General features: G+C 41.5%; 1 protein-coding gene across 1 annotated transcript in view; it reads left to right on the forward strand.

Moving 5' to 3' along the window:
- LOC134349307 (prostate androgen-regulated mucin-like protein 1) overlaps positions 1 to 8,574 on the forward strand; it is a 47,716-nt gene extending 39,142 nt beyond the window's left edge. The window contains exons 3-4 of the mRNA XM_063053411.1: positions 5,640 to 5,715; positions 6,427 to 8,574. Of these exons, the coding sequence (XP_062909481.1) occupies positions 5,640 to 5,715; positions 6,427 to 6,511 (161 nt within the window). The 3' untranslated portion in view covers positions 6,512 to 8,574. The remainder of the gene's footprint in view (positions 1 to 5,639; positions 5,716 to 6,426) is intronic.
- The last annotated feature ends 8,446 nt before the right edge of the window (positions 8,575 to 17,020 follow it).

Genomic DNA, 17,020 nt, shown 5'->3' on the forward strand with positions numbered 1-17,020 from the left:
CTGTTGCAAGGATGAGGCTGAGGCACAGAGGCAGAGTCGTGAGGCATTAGTACCATCACGAACAGGGAACCAGTATCCAGGAGAGTCTTTACATGGAGACAATGTTTACGTAGAGTATCCAGGCAATGATGCCAAGCTTAGAACTGACAGACACAAGGAATCAAGAAACAAAGTTTACTCACACTAGAGTCAACCAACAAACTAGCAAAGCATGGCTCTGCTGCCCGAGTTTTATCCTATGTTCGCTAATGGGAACCAGGTGTGCTGTAATTAGTGGAACTGGGAATGATTGGAAATCAGATGAGGAGATTAAGGCCCAATTAAGGAGGTAATAGCAAGATGGGGAATTGCCAGACGGGACCATGACACAGGCTGTTTTCTAAATGGTGAGCGAATTCAGAAATTGGACGTGCAAAGGGACTTTGGGAGTCCTAGTGCAGGATCCCTTAAAGGATAACTTGCTGGTTTAGTTGGTAATAAGGAAGACAAATGCAATGTTAGCGTTAGTGTCGAGAGGACTAGAATATAAAAGCAAGGATGTTATGCTGAAGCTCCAAGAGGCATTGGTCAGGCCACATCTGGAGTACTGTGAACAGTTTTCAGCTCCATATCGAAGAATTAATGTGTTGGAATGGGAGAGGGACCAGAGGAGGCTTATGAAAATGACCCTGGGAATGAAAAGGTTTGATAGCTTTTGCCTGTAATCACTGGAGTTCAGAAGAAAGAGCGGATCTCATGGAAACCTACTGAATATTGAAGATATTTTGAGTGGATGTAGAGAGGATGTTTCCGTAGTGGGGGAAAAGGTGGGAGAATGAGGTTGAGAGGGAAAATAAGTCAACCATTAGTGGAGCATACTTGACGGACCAGATGGCCTAATTCTGCTGCTATGTTTAATGGTCTCCTATCACTTAAACTTAAGTCCTCTCATTCTTGATTTGCCTTTGCAAAAAAGGATGTGCTCATTTATGCAATCTATGCCCCTCATAATTTAATACATCTCAACTGGCTCAACTGGTCCCAGCTGGCTAAACTTCTCCCCATATCTCAGTTTCTCAAGCCCTGGCAATGTTCTTCTAAATTTCATCCACTCTCTTTCCAGCTTAATGCCATATTTCCTCTGCACTGTAACATCCCAACTTCTAAACTCAGTGCCTTGAACGATGCAAGCCAGTGTGCCAAAAGTTTTCTTTAACAGCATGTCTACCTGCAATGCCACTTTTAGGGCACTTTGCACTTAATTGAATTAAACTCCATTTGCCATTCCTTAGCCCACTCACTCAAGATCCCTTTGTATGTCCTATTATTCTTCATTTTTCCCCCCAAAAGTACTCAAAATATGTACAGTGGATTGCGGTTAATTGGGACACATTGGTCCAGTACATTTTGGCCCAATTAAGCAGCTGCTCCAATTAAGCCTTGCTCCAACAAGACAAACTATTGTTCAACTGAGTAATAATTTATATATTCAGGGGAAATACAGAAAATATTAGAACACTACCAATACCTCTACAGAACTATAGAACTCCTAATAGTTACTGACAGAGGAATTCATCTGTGTTCTTTTGCTTGACTGTAAATGAACAAAATTGGCAGACACCTAGTGCAGATCATGGACTGCCTTCATTCAACGCTTTAGACAGTTACACCCTCCAAATCTTCATTTTCCTTGTAACAAGATGGTTGTTGATACAGTCAAATTCTTTGTAATTAATAACTTGATGCAGTATTGAAATCATTTCATTTTCACTCAAGCCCATTTCTGGCATCTCCAAGCATGAATGCTTGAAATGGCAGTGAGTAAAACATTTCCTAAATGCCTTGCTGCTTATTTCTTTCCAATTATTAGTGATAAGCATCGCTGCTTTCTGAACACAAGCACATGTAACTGACATTATGTAAAATCTGATCGTTCTAAGCAGAATGGCCATGCAATGCTCACGACTGACGCTAGTCAGAAACTGTTCGGCAATTGTCTCCCACCCCAATTAAGCAGCATGGTGTCCAAAATAAACAAAAGGAATCCCTGCTATTTTCTCAATTTAGTTTTTGTTCTTTAAGGGTTGTCCCAAATAAATGACTGTCCCAATTAACAGATGACCCAATTATCCGGAATCCACAGTATATGCCAATTGGTCATTTGCTTCATTCTAACACCCGATGCTGGCACTGGGTTTTCAATGGGAATATTTAATTCAGAGTATTTGCAACTAACTCAAGCTACATGAAAGTGCATCAACACAAGATACTGGAGGAACTCAGCAGGCCAGGCGGCATCTATGGAAAAGAGTACAGTCAACATCTCGGGCTGAGACCCTTCAGCAGAACCAGAGGGAAAAAGGATGAGGAGGCAGAGCTGGAAAGTGGGGGAGGGGAGGGAGAAGCACAAGGTGAAAGGTGAAACTGGGAGGGGGAGGGGTGAAGTAACGAACTGGGAAATTGATTGGTGAGAGAGATACAGGGCTGGAGAAGGGGAAAGCTAATAGGAGAGGACAGAAGCCATGGAAGAGAGAAAAGGGGGGAGAAGCACCAGAGGGAGATGATGGGAAGGCAAGGAGATAAGGTGAGAGCGAGAAAAGGGGATGGGGAATAGAGAAGGTGGGAGCATCGATGTTCATGCCATCAGGTTGGAGGCTACCCAGACGGAATATAAGGTGTTGCTCCTCTAACCTGAGTGTGGCTGCATCACAACAGTAGAGGAGGCCATGGATGGACATGTCGAAGTGGGAATGGGAAGTAGAATTAGAATGGTCAGGACATAGATTGGGAGACTGCTTTGCTGAGCACTGACATTCCGTCACCAGAAAAACAGGATCTCCCAGTGGCCACCCATTCCCGTAATGGCCCCACCCTTCTCTAATCCCCACCCCTTTTCCCTCTCTCATGTTATCTACTTGCCTGCTCATTGCCTCCCTCTGATGCTCCTCCCCTTTTTCATTCTTCCATGTCTTTCTGTCCTCTCCTTCTCCAGCCCTGTATCTCTCTCACCAATCAACTTCCCAGCTCTTTACTTCACCCCTCCCCCTCCCAGTTTCATCAATCAGCTTGTGTTTCTACCTCCCCCCTGCCCACATTCTAACTCTGACTCCTCATCTTTTTTTCTCCAATCCTGCTGAAGGGTCTCAGCCCGAAACGTCGACTGTACTTTTTCCTTAGATGCTGCCTGACCTGCTGAGTTCCTCCAGCATTTTGTGTGCTGCTTAGATTTCCATCATCTGCAGACTTTCTCCTGATGGTGAAAGTGCATCAACCCATTTGCATACCCGCATTTGTAGACAACTACAGATTCATATTTCACTTTGGTTGACATTAAATGCATGCAGTGTCTTCTATTATTAAAGTACAGGTGGCATCACCAAGGTTCATCAATAATTGCTTACATTCTACAAAACAGTTGAATAGCAACATGTCATGTGTTCAATTGTATTTCATGAATGATGGCACAATAGGATGATTAAATATGATTAAGTGCCTTTAAATTTGCAAAATCTTATAAGGTGCTTGACTGGAGTATTATACAACATTTGGTAATGAATCAAAATGAGGAATATTAGTCAAAGAAGTCATTGTGAAGAGTAACTTAAGCTAGAGATAATAGGAGTTTTGCATATTTGAAAGCATATATTTTAACATGGGACCAAAATTAAATGAGCATATTCTGGATAATGCCTGTGAAAATACCAGCATCATTATTGCCACCAGAATATTTTCAGCTGCTGTGCAAAGTCACTAAAAGCACACTGCGTTACAAATAGAACGCCTCGAGGACACATCCACATTCTACTTAATTAGGAATCTGCTTATCTTACTGGTGTCTCCTGGGGTCTGCCGTACCAATTCCTTTTAATAATAGGGGTGACATAAACAGAGATCAACAACACCTACACCGTGGAGGAAGAAGTGCTTTTAGCCCACTCCAGCAATGTGCTCGAGTAATCTAGCTTGTCTCTATCCCCTGTTCTCTCCCTGCATGAGAACTTACCTATTTCCCTTTTGAAAACTATAACTGAGTTTGCCTTCACCGTCCCCACTACCTCTCCCAACCTACACCAGTGAATTCCAGTCGCTAACTATACGCTGCATAACAGATGTTTCTCCTTATGGTTGTTTTGCTAGTTACCTTCATTCAGACAATATAACCGAAACCTATTGCACCTTACTCAAAAGTAAGTGTCAGATACAACCAAACCAAAAACACTCAGAGTCACACATGCACAGACATGATTCCCTGAAGAAACTAAAAGCAAAATATTTTCCGTAAGGACAATACTACAGATGCAAAATAGGAGAGCAGGTTCATTTAGGTGTTATATAAATAAAGGAAATATGATCCTGTTCATGTTTTGGCCAAGGCTGAACAAGAATGAATAAACAAAAGTGAAGAGAATGTAAATCTAAAGGGCTAAAGTTAGTCTGCATGCTGCTATTGAAGTAGCCCCACATCACTCTTCTCAGCTACTAAACTAGAGATAATATTGTTCGATTTTATTTGCCAACAATACATAGAAAGATTTCATAGGGTGTCTGCAAATATTTGGCCAGTAAATTTCCTCTGAAAAGCGCAGTGTTACCTGATGTGCTTAGTATTTCCAGAATTTTCTTTGTCTTGTATTTATCTGGTGTGGCCCCTGCTGTACTTTTAAAACATAAATGGAAAATTCAGTTATGAATGCCGACTGAATTTTCTCCATGCCAGTAGCTGAAGTATGAGGAAATGCTCAGCTGTAAGAAAGGGATGAGTTGCAATTAAGTTGGCCATTCAACAGGCTGGAGAAGAAACTATTAAACTGCATTAAGGTATGGTAGTGCTTTGAAAGTGAAGTCTTTTGTATATACGCACATGCACACACAAGCAGAACTACAGCATGAATTAAGGTCATTGTTACGTTCTTAGATCTAATTGCATAATGTTTTATTATTGTATCTTGACAACATTCTATTTTGCATTTCTCATATGTAGCATGATTATTGATCTTTCATCACTTGCCTCTTAATTCTATGTTTCAAAACTGAATTTGATAGGGCACTTTGCAACATCTTGATTGACCTTTCCAAAGTTTGCTTAAACTTCAATGTGACCTCTTCGATTTATTAGCATTCATATTGGAATTTCCCCTTAAACGAAGTTCCTCTAAATTAATTTTCCTGTTATGTTTTTCTCTTAGTTATTTGTTTAACTGGTGGTTTTGCTTTTTGGAAAATACAGCCATTAAGTTGGGCTCGTCATTTCCTAGTTTGTGTTCAAGTAGATGCAAGAAGTGTTACGACAGATTTCAGAACCTGTCCCTTAGGTTTTAACTGATTTTCATTTTCGAAAATTTTGCAAACTTAAAAAAAAATGAATAAAATAGTTATACCTGTAATTACAAATGAAAGTAGCTATATTTTCTATTTTTGCAGTTACATTAACTTATAGGCAGAAACAAAATAGCTTTGGACATTTGTAAACAAAACTGAAATAAAAGTTTCCAGTTAAAAGCCATATAAAATGTTAAATATATACACATCAGAGAAATAATTAGGCTTAATATATTTAGATAAATAGTCTTGCAGTTTCGATGATTATTTTTCTCTGGAAGGAGTTCATTTGGAGAAAAAATATCATTAATGTGTTAATAATGTTTTGTTTAAATTGACAGGGACAGTAATTGCTGCAGTGTGTTTGATTCTTGTTGCTGCTGCGTTATTGGGAGTGCTGATGTATTTGAAGAAAAGGTAGGTTCCCAAATTACAGTAGTGGAATAATTCTGACCAGAAAACCAAACAATTTTTAGCTGTAGTAATCAGGTTAAACTGACACTCCTCCAACCTCATTAATGTATATTTAACCAAGCACAGATTTCATATTCTGTAAAGAAAATATATTTTTTAAAATGGGCACATTTGGGCACATCTTTTGGAAACAGGCACATTATTCTAATCGATGGGGTAGGTTCCGGAGAAGAAAAAAATAAGCCTACTTGCAGATCAAATGAAAATGGTTTACAGGCTTTGAGCAACAGGAATTTCTTATTATCATGTACAAACAAGCTTCTTACCTGGACAATCAATCATATTTCTTTGTTGTGGTAGAATTGTGCATTCTGTTCAGTGAGTTTTTACTGCGATTTTGATTGGGCATCCAGATGATAAAATACTTTCATTTCCTCTATTTTTCAGTTCTGGACGAAACAGCATTTTAAACAACAATTGTGGCCCAACTTCGTAGTGGTTAAAAATACAAAGTTTATATTTTCTGTTTCCAAACCATTTAAATGGTGAAAGCATGGGAAAAGTGAATTAAATCTATATAAGGGATTGTGCTCAGTGTTTGATGCATAATTTACACACATTCAGTGATTTATACTAATTCAACTTAGAAGTAATTAGCTGTTAACAATGAAATAGTGGAACAGAAAATTAAAAATCCTTTTCATTTTCTTGTAGAAGAGTATTCTATAGCCGACTACAGGAAGACAATCCAATTGGATCTTGGAGCAATTACAATAACCCTGTATATGAGGATCCATAACATTAAATCAAGAAACCACTTGGCAAGAAATTACATGGATCTTTAAATATATTTCCTTTTGTCTGAAACTTAAAAAAAACACAAAAACGGTGAACTTAATCTTGGGTGTCAGCAGTAACCAGTTTGCATCCACATCACTTTTTATTTGTTCTGTTGCTTATTTTGCATCTCTGCCAAAGACAAAAATTACCCATCGGTACTTTGTATTTGTAATTTCTTTATAGGAATAAATTTCAGTGTTTGTCACAATGTTTGAGTCAATGGCATCAAGTATATATATGATAAAAATATTAACTTACAGTGTCAAGGGCTCACGTGCAGCCTGAGTTAATACTCCATAAATTGATCTTGCTTGCTTATATTTAGAAATTATAGAATCCATTCTCTCCAAATCTGCCAAAGCAGGATATTAGCTCAATATTGTTGAAATGCACTTTATTTTCTGCTAATGCAGATTATTTTGAAGTGCCATAATGAGGCTTTTTTTCACCTAACCAGAGTGGCTATTGTACATACAGAGAGCAAACTTGGCTCAGTACAAACCAATATATGAGGAACAGCTCCTATTACTGGGAGGAATATTATATTTCTATGAATTAATAGTCTGCAACTTTTTAAGTTGTACTCTGAGCTTTGAGGCCATTGTCAGTGTGGTAAACCTTGGATGCATGGTATTCATCCAAAAAGTTTCTTCAATTAAGGGGACTTTTATTTCAGGCAAACTTGCAGTTTACCAATATTTAATATAACAACAATCAGATAATATATATTTTAGGTTGACCTAGAATGCTAAATGTGGATTCAAAATTAGCGTGAAGCTGCCTTTAAATTTATTCCAGGAAAATACCTCAGTAGGAAAAGATCACTGTTAAAAATTCAAACAGGAATCTTGATATATGCCTTTTAACAATAGATTTATACAGAAAAATGAAGCATAGCAATGCATTTTTTTTGAAATATATGCCAGACAATCATAACCTTCGTCAAAAGCAAGAGACAAGCAATCAGAAATTAAAACAGAGATTGCAAATAATACTCAGGATTTATATACAGAGAACTGAGGGAAGAGATCAAGACAATTATTTTCATTAACCTCTTTTGGATTTCTTCTGTAATATACAGCAGGAATTCATGAGGCATTTGGATTGTGCAAAATAACATACATTTATTATGTGTCACTGAATTCAATACTCTGCTTTGGATTTTAAAGAATATCTAAATGTGTTGTGAAATAATATGCTTAGTAAGTGATGCATTTTTGAGATATTTGTTTAATAGATGTTCAAATGTAATAAATTGTATGTTCTCAACATTTAAATGTGAATGTGTTATTACTGATTGCCTTGAACATTACTGCTAGTATCCTTGGATATCGTTGAGAGTACTGGGTTCCATTTTCTTTAATAAAATAACAAAACCATTTTGAATATTTTAACTCTAACAGCATTGACTACAATCACAGATTCCAGAGTTTCCTTTGCATTCATGCCACCAAAGAGTGGAAACATGAAGCTTAACATTCAAAAATGTTATAATTGTTCAACTCAATCTTGATGCATTTAATGTTAGCTGATAAAACTTACACAAAAACACTCTATCCTTTGATATTTTCTGGATAGCAATAATAGATTATACAATGCACATCCTTTGTTCATTATAACTTATATCTTGATATTTCCCCAACATTTTGTGGCCAATCAGCATGTTATTTTCCTATAAAAGTGTAGCTATACTTATCAATAATCAATAACTGTTGTCTGGCAATATATTTATGAATTTTAAAATTATAAAAAAAGGATTCAGAAATGTGCTCACATTATTAACATTAAAAATTAACTTTATTGAAAATATTATTGTTCAATGTATATTTTCAACGAAAATAAAACAAAAATTCCACACTCCACACCTTTCCCAAACTCACTTTTAACCTTAAAAAAATTTCAGTTTGTCCAAGGCTCTGTTTACCTCTGTCCTCGGAGAAGCACAAAGAAGATTGACAATGATTCATGCATGGAAAAGAAGAGGAGGGGGAGAACTTATTGGAAATTGGAAATATCTATGTTCATGCCATCAGGTTGGAAGCTACCCAGATGGAATATGAGGTGTTGCTCCTCCAGCCTGAGAGTGGCCGTAGAGAAAGCCATGGGCTGACAGGTCAGAAGGGGTATGGGGAGTGAAATTGTGATGGTTGATCACTGGGAAACCCTCCCTGTTGCAGATGGAGCAAAGGTGCTCGACAAAGAGTTCTTCCAATCTACTTTGGGTCAGAGCGATATAGTGATGGCTGCACCGGGAACATCAGATACAGTGGATGACCCCGACAGACTTGCTGGTGAAGCGTTGCCTCACCTGGAAGGACTGTTTGGGGCCTTTAAAGGTGGTGAGTGAGGAGGTACGTGGTCAGGTGTAGCACTGGTGCTTCTTGGAGGGATAACTGCCAGGAGGAGGAATCACTGGGGAGGTTTGAGTAGACAAGGAAATCATGGAGAAAGTGATCTCTGCAGAAAGCTGAGAGCGGGGCGCTGGGTGGTAGAGCTCTGTTTGGAAGTAGGATTCCACTGAAGATGGCCTCAATATCCTTATTGAGGGAGTGAGAAGGTGGGGTTTTGCCGATGTCGGGGAAATGGAGGAGATGGGGGTGAGGACAACATCAATGGCAGATGAAGGAAAACCTCATCCTCTGAAGAAGGATAACATCACGTCACTTCAATGCATTACTTGAGAAGGTGGAAATGTGAATAGAGTTCACATCTTAAAGACCAGGAAGCCTTTGGTATCAATTACGAAGCTGCATTGGATAAAGGCAACTCAGTCAATTCCATGGGGTCCCAAGGAACTCAGTAAGGTACTGGAAATACTTAATGACTTCATGCAACATGGAACAGAATAGTACAGTACAGGAACTGGCACTCTTGATGTCTGCACGGACCATGAATCCTGTCCAAACTAATCCCATCCACCTGCAAATGATCACTTTCTCTCCATTCCCTGCTTGTCCACTTGTCTGTCTAGTGCCCCCTACATGTTACCGTCAAAACATTCAACATATGTGTGTGTACAGTATAGAACCCTGATATTCCTCTTCCCCACAGATAGTCGTGAAACAAAGACCCAAGGAACCTGCTCAAAGAGAAACATCACCCCCCCATGAATAAAAAAATTGTGTAAATGGCAACAACATAAAGAGTGAACTGCACAGAATATAAAACACCAGATTGAAGGAGTCCAGGCACGTTCAGTTCAGCCCAGTTCATTATCCACAGTCTGCCTCGATCAAAATCACTCAAAATAGCCCCAAAAAAAAGGACCAACCAGACGCACATCATAACGTGAACCACAGAGTCCAATCCACAAACTGTGTTGATTCAACCCTGCCCAAGACTCAGAAATCTGGCACCACCCTCAGACAGCATCGAAGGAGAGAGACCATCGGAACGCAGGGACCTTCCTCTGACAGTGGTGAGTGAGAGGCTGGTAGACAGCGCTGAACACCCACTCGCCCTCTGTACAACTGCAATCCTCCTTGGTGCTTTGATTGGCAAGATCAGCGAGGAATGGAATCGACGATGGGCTCACGCCCCTTCTCCAGGGCTCTTGGCCACAAATTTCTCTCGAAGCCTCACGGAGACAGCAACGCACCAGATCACTCAATTAGCCCGAAAACCTGCCACCAAAATGTAGATCACAAGCTCCAACAGTAGCAGAACCCCACTTCTGACTGATCAGATTCAGATCTAATCCCACTACCACTCTTCACAGTACATTCCAGGCACCCAACAATCTGTCTTTTTCAAAAATAAACTCCTTTAAACATTCCTTATCTCACCTTAAAGCTATGCCCTCTAAAAGACCATAAAGCCATAAGACATAGGAGCAGAATTAGGCCATTGGCCCATCGAACCTGCTCCACTATTTCAACATGGCTGCTCTATTGCTCCTCTCAGCCCCAATCTCCTGTCTTCCCCCACATCCCTTCATGCACTGACCAGTCAAGAATCTATTAACCTCTGCCTTAAAAATACATTAAAGACTCAGCCTCCACAGCTGCCTGTGATAACAAATTCCACAGATCCACCACTCTCTGGCTAAAGAAATTCCTCATCTCCATTCTAAAAGGATGCCCCTCTATTTTGAGGCTGTGTCCTCTAGTCTTAGCCTTTCCCACCACAGGAAACACCCTCTATACATCCACTCTATCGAGGCCTTTCACCATTCAATAGGTTTCAATCAGGTCACTCTTCATTCTTCTGAATTCCAATGAATACAGGCTCAGTGCCACCAAACGTTCTTTATATGACAAACCATTCAACCCGGAATCATTTTTGTGAAACTCCTTTGAACCCTCTCCAGTTTCAGCACATCGTTTCTAAGATAATGGGTGCAAAACTGCTCACAATACTCCAAGTGAGGCCTCACCAGTGCTTTAGAAATCCTCAACATTACATCCTTGCTCTTATATTCTAGTCCTCTTGAAATGGATGCTAACATTGCATTTGCCTTCCTCACAATGGACACAATCTGCAAATTAACCATTAGGGAATCCCACACAAGAACTCCCAAGACCCTTGGAGCCTCAGTTTTTTGTATTTTCTCTCCATTTAGAAAATAATCAAACCTTTAATTTCTTCCACCAAAGTGCATGACCATACACTTCCTGACACTGTATTCCATCTGCCACTTCTTCGCCCATTCTCCTACTCTGTTTAAGTCCTTCTATAGTCCATTTCCTCAACACTACCTGTCCCTCCACCTATCTTTGTATCATCTGCAGACACTCCACCAACCAAATCTTTAACATATAACATAAAAGGAATCGGTCCCAACACAGACCCCCTGTGGAACACTACTAGTCACTGGCAGCCAACCAGAAAAGGCTCTTTTTATTCCCACTCTTTGTCTCCAACCAGTCAGCCACTGCTTTACCATGCTAGAATCTTCCTCTTTAATACCATGGACTCGTAGCTTGTTATGCAGCTTCATGTGTGGCACCTTGTCAAAGGTCTTCTGAAAATCCAAATATACAATGCTAACTGATTCTCCTTTATCTATTCTGCTTGTTATTTCTTCAAAGAATTCCAACAGATCTGTCAGGCGAGATTTTCCCTTGAGGAAACCATGCTGCCTTTGGCCTATTTTATCAAGTGCTTCCAAATACCCCAAAACCACATACTTAACAATCAACTCCAATATTTGCCCAACCACTGAGGTCAGACTAACTGGCCTTAGTTTTCTTTCTTCTGCCTCTCTCCCTTCTTGAAGAGTGCAGTGACATTTGCAATTTTTGGAACCATTCCTAATGGTTAACTGTAATACTGATATGTCTAGTATTTGACACTTCCACCCTGAGAAAAAGGTTCTATCTACCCTATCTATCCTACTTAATATTTTATATATTTCTGTCAGAACACCCCTTAATTTTACTTCCCTTTCCAGTGAGTCAAATAAATGGGGGAGATAGATCTCAAGCAACTGACAGAAGGGAGGTCAGGAGAATGTTTTCAGTAAGGTTATGCCTGAAAAGATGATAGAGATAAATATCCCAACAGGTTTTAGACACGTTTCAATGTGAATTTGAATGATCAAATCCCACCAAACTGCAAATCTATTGATGAAAAATTTGATTAGCTTGGTTTGGTGCTGGCCTTTTTGACTGAATGGACTTTAACCAAAAGCCCAAAAGATATAGGAACAACTGTAGGCTGGTCACCCTTGTGTGCCTCTCCATTACTCAATAGGATCTTGGCTGAACCGACATTCTTTGAGTTTACTCTACTGTCATTGCCCCTGAATACATGATCGCCTTACTGATCAGAGATCTTTCTCAGCCTTTAATGCATTCATGGTTACTGCCCCCACATCGCTCGGTTTCAAATAATTACAAAAAGATGCTTCTGCATTTCTCAGTGTTTATAATTCAATTTGATACCCAGAGTCACCAGCTCAGATAAATGCACTATTTACCTAGTGTGGCACGGTGGTTCCCCCAAAACGTTATGGTACAGACGACACGGGTTCAATTCCTGTTGCTGCCTCTAAGGAGTTTGTATGTTCTCCATGTAACCATGTGGGATTCCTCCCACAGTACAAAGACATACCAGTTGGTAGGTTAATTAGTCATTATAAAATTGTCTTGTGATTAGGCTAGGATTAAATCAGTGGGGGTTGCTGGGTGACAAGACTCAAAGGGCTGCAAGGGCCTGTTTTACGCTGTGTCTCTAAATGAAATAAATAAACTCATTCAGAATGCTGCTGCTAGACTTTTAATGAAAACCAGGATGAGAAGCATATTACTCCCTCCCTCACTACTCTGCTTTGGTCCGGCCAAAGGGTCTTGGCCTGAAACATCCACGGTACTTTTTTCCATCGATGCTGCCTGGCCTGCTGAGCTCCTGTGTGTGTTCCTTGGATTTCCAGCTCAGCAGATTTTCCCTTGTTTGTGCATTGGCTTCCTGTATCTTTAAGAACTGATTTTAAAATTCTCTCACTTGTTTTAAAGCTTTCAGTGGTCTGGGCCTGGAGTACATCACAGAATCTCTTTCGTTTTATAATCCTGCTTGAGCCCTCTCAGGTCTTCTTCCAGCAGTCCCTTAAATTTAAAACTCCATCAAAAGAAAATTGGCAGGTCAGCTTTTTTTAACTATGCTCCTAAACTGTGGAATCAATACCTAAAACTATAAGGGATGAAGACTCTGTTGACACTTTTAAATGCCAGTTCAAAACCTATTTAACCTTACTTTTAGCCAAGCAACACATAAAAAGTGCTGGTGAACACAGCAGGCCAGGTAGCATCTCTAGGAAGAGGTACAATCGACGTTTCGGACTGAGACCCTTCGTCAGGACTAACTGAAAGAAGATATAGTAAGAGATTTGAAAGTGGGAGGGGGAGGGGGAGATCCAAAATGATAGGAGAAGACAGGAGGGGGAAGGATGGAGCCAAGAGCTGGACAGTTGATTGGCAAAAGGGATATGAGAGGACCATGGGATGGAAGGCCCAGGGAGAAAGAAAGGGGGAGGGGGGAAGCCCAGAGGATGGGCAGGGAGTTTCGTGAGAGGGACAGAGGGAGAAAAAGCGAGAGAGAAAAAAAAAATAATAATAAATAAATAACAGATGGGGTATGAAGGGGAGATGGGCCATTAATGGAAGTTAGAGAAGCCAATGTTCATGCCATCAGGTTGGAGGCTACCCAGACGGAATATAAGGTGTTGTTTCTCCAACCTGAGTGTGGCTTCATCTTGACAGTAGAGAAGGCTGTGGATGGACATATCAGAATAGGAATGGGATGTGGAATTAAAATGTGTGGCCACTGGGAGATCCTGCTTTCTCTAGCGGACAGAGCGTAGGTGTTCAGCGAAATGGTCTCCCAATCTGCGCCGGGTCTCGCCAATATATAGAAGGCCACATCGGGAGCACCGGACGCAGTATATCACCCCAGCCAACTCACAGGCGAAGTGTCGCCTCACCTGGAAGGACTGTCTGGGGCCCTGAATGGTGGTGAGGGAGGAAGTGTATGGGCATGTGTAGCACTTGTTCCGCTTACAAGGATAAGTGCCAGGAGGGAGATCAGTGGGGAGGGATGGGGGGGGACGAATGGACAAGGGAGTCGCGTAGGGAGCGATCCCTGCGGAAAGCAGAGGGGAGGGGAGGGAAAGATGTGCTTAGTGGTGGGATCCCGTTGGAGGTGGTGGAAGTTACAGAGAATTATATGTTGGACCTGGAAGCTGGTGGGGTGGTAGGTGAGGACAAGGGGAACCCTATTCCTAGTGGGGTGGCGGGAGGAATGGGTGAGAGCAGATGTGCGTGAAATGGGAGAGATGCGTTTGAGAGTAGAGTTGATGGTGGAGTAAGGGAAGCCCCTTTCTTTAAAAAAGGAGGACATCTCCTTCGTCCTGGAATGAAAAGCCTCATCCTGAGAGCAGATGCAGCGGAAACGGAGGAATTGCGAGAAGGGGACGGCATTTTTGCAAGAGACAGGGTGAGAAGAGGAATAGTCCAGATAGCTGTGAGAGTCAGTAGGCTTATAGTAGACATCAGTAGATAAGCTGTCTCCAGAGATAGAGACAGAAGGATCCAGAAAGGGGAGGTAGGTGTCGGAAATGGACCAGGTAAACTTGAGGGCAGGGTGAAAGTTGGAGGCAAAGTTAATAAAGTCAACGAGCTCAGCATGCGTGCAGGAAGCAGCGCCAATGCAGTCATTGATGTAGTGAAGGAAAAGAGGGGACAGATACCAGTATAAGCTTGGAACATGGATTGTTCCACAAAACCAACAAAAAGGCTGACATAGCTGGGACCCATACGGGTGCCCATGGCTACACCTTTAGTTTGGAGGAAGTGGGAGGGGCCAAAGGAGAAATTATTAAGAGTAGGGACTAATTCCGCTAGACGGAGCAGAGCGGTGGTAGAGGGGAACTGGTTAGGTCTGGAATCCAAAAAGAAGCGGAGAGCTTTGAGACTTTCCTGGTGGGGGATGGAAGTATATAGGAACTGAACATCCATGGTGAAAATAAAGTGGTGGGGGCCAGGGAACTTAAAATCATCGAAAAATTTCAGAGCATGAGAAGTGTCACGAACATAGGTAGGAAGGGATTGAACGAGGGGGGATAAAACAGTGGCGAGATATGATTGAAAAATTTCACATGCTGCCTGGCCTGCTGCATCAGCAATTTTTATGTGTGTTGCTTGAAATTTCAGCATCTGCAGATTTCCTTCGTGTTTACTTTTAGCCAACATCATTTGACTTTTATTTTTATGTTTCCACTTTATCCCGTTGTAAAACACATTGTTTGTATGAAAAGTGCTCTATTAATAAGTCATTATTATTCCAAATTGTTGGTGCTGATGGTGAGTCTGAACAGTTCAAAGGCAAGCTCCAGATCACAGCACTACTCAAGATTTCCCTTTGAGACTCAGAATTGTTTAATGTCATTTCCTGTATACAAATGTAAAGAAGAACAGAGCACTTGGTATTCCTGACTTGATGCAGCACAAACCACGCCCCCCCCACCCCCGCCACAAAATATAAAGAACACAATAATTGATAAAAAACAAGACATGTCAATACATAAGATAATTTATATACAAAGATTGATTGTATGCCCATAAAGTGATGTAAGGCAGTATGTAAGGTGATTGAAAGGAAATAATAAAGTCATGGTGGAGTTAGTGGGTGGTGGTGTTGCTTGGGAAAGGTAACTGATTTTGAGTCTGGTGCTCCTGGTGTGGATGCTACATAGCCTTCTCCTTGATGGGAATGGGACAAACAGTCCATGAACAGAGTGGGTGGAATCCTTCATGATGCTACTGGCTCTTTTCTGGCACCTTTCTGTACATTTGCCCTTGATGGCAGATGCCAGGGATGTGTTGGGCAGTTTGGACTATCTGTTGCACAGCCTTCCTGACTGCCACAGTACAGTTTCCATAACAAAAGGTATTACTGGGCTTCCTTGACTGTGTAGGATGTGTTCTCGGACCATGAGAGGTTGTATGTGATGGGCACTCCCAGAAGTCTGAAATTGCTAGCAGTTTCCACTGTTGTGCCACCAGTATAAAGGGGGAATGTGTGGTGTGAGTTCTCCTGAAGTTGGTAACCATCTCCTTTGTCTTATTGACGTGCCTGGCACCAGGCCTTGAGCTCTTCCTCCTCCTGTCGGTAGGCCTCCAGGCCTGGGGATTTGAGCCAGGCCACCGGGCGGCAGGAGAAGCCGGATTGGGTTTGGATGAGCTGACCTGGGTGGAGACTGTGCTGCTGCCCGCTACACGGAGGCACCGGAGTTGGTGCCTTCAAGTTGGCGCAAAGGTGGCATGTGGTGATGCCATGACACCATAAGACCATAAGACATAGGAGCAGAATTAGGCCATCTGGCCCATCGAGTCTGCTCCGCCATTCAATCATGGCTGATCTATTTTTTTCTCCTCTGCAAACCCCAGTTCCCGGCCTTCTCCCTGTAACCTTTGATGCCATGTTCAATCAAGAACCTATCAATCTCTGCCTTAAATACACCCCATTGACCTGGCCTCCACAGTTGCATGTGGCAACAAATCCCACAAATTCACCACCGTTTGGCAAAAAAAATTTCTCCGCATCTCTAGTTTTGAAAGGGCGCCCCTCCATCCTGAGGCTGTGCCCTCTTGTCCTAGACTCTCCCACCATGGGAAACATCTTTTCCACATCTACCCTGTCTAGGCCTTTCAACATTTGAAAGGTTTCAATGAGATCCCCCCTCATCCTTCTGAATTCCAGCAAGGTACAGACCCACAGCCATCAAATGTTCCTCGTATGATAACCCTTTCATTCCTGGAATCATCCTTGAGAACCTCCTCTGGACCCTTTCCAATGCCAGCACATCTTTTCTAAGATGAGGGGCCCAAAACTGTTCACAACACTCAAGGTGAGGTCTCACCAGTGCCTTATAAAGCCTCAGCATTACATCCTTGCTCTTGTATTCTATACCTCTTGAAATGAATGCCAAAATTGCATTTTCCTTCCTCACCACCGACTCTAGCTGCAAGTT

This window comes from Mobula hypostoma, chromosome 7 (assembly GCF_963921235.1).
Source record: "Mobula hypostoma chromosome 7, sMobHyp1.1, whole genome shotgun sequence".
Taxonomy (NCBI): Eukaryota; Metazoa; Chordata; class Chondrichthyes; order Myliobatiformes; family Myliobatidae; genus Mobula; species Mobula hypostoma.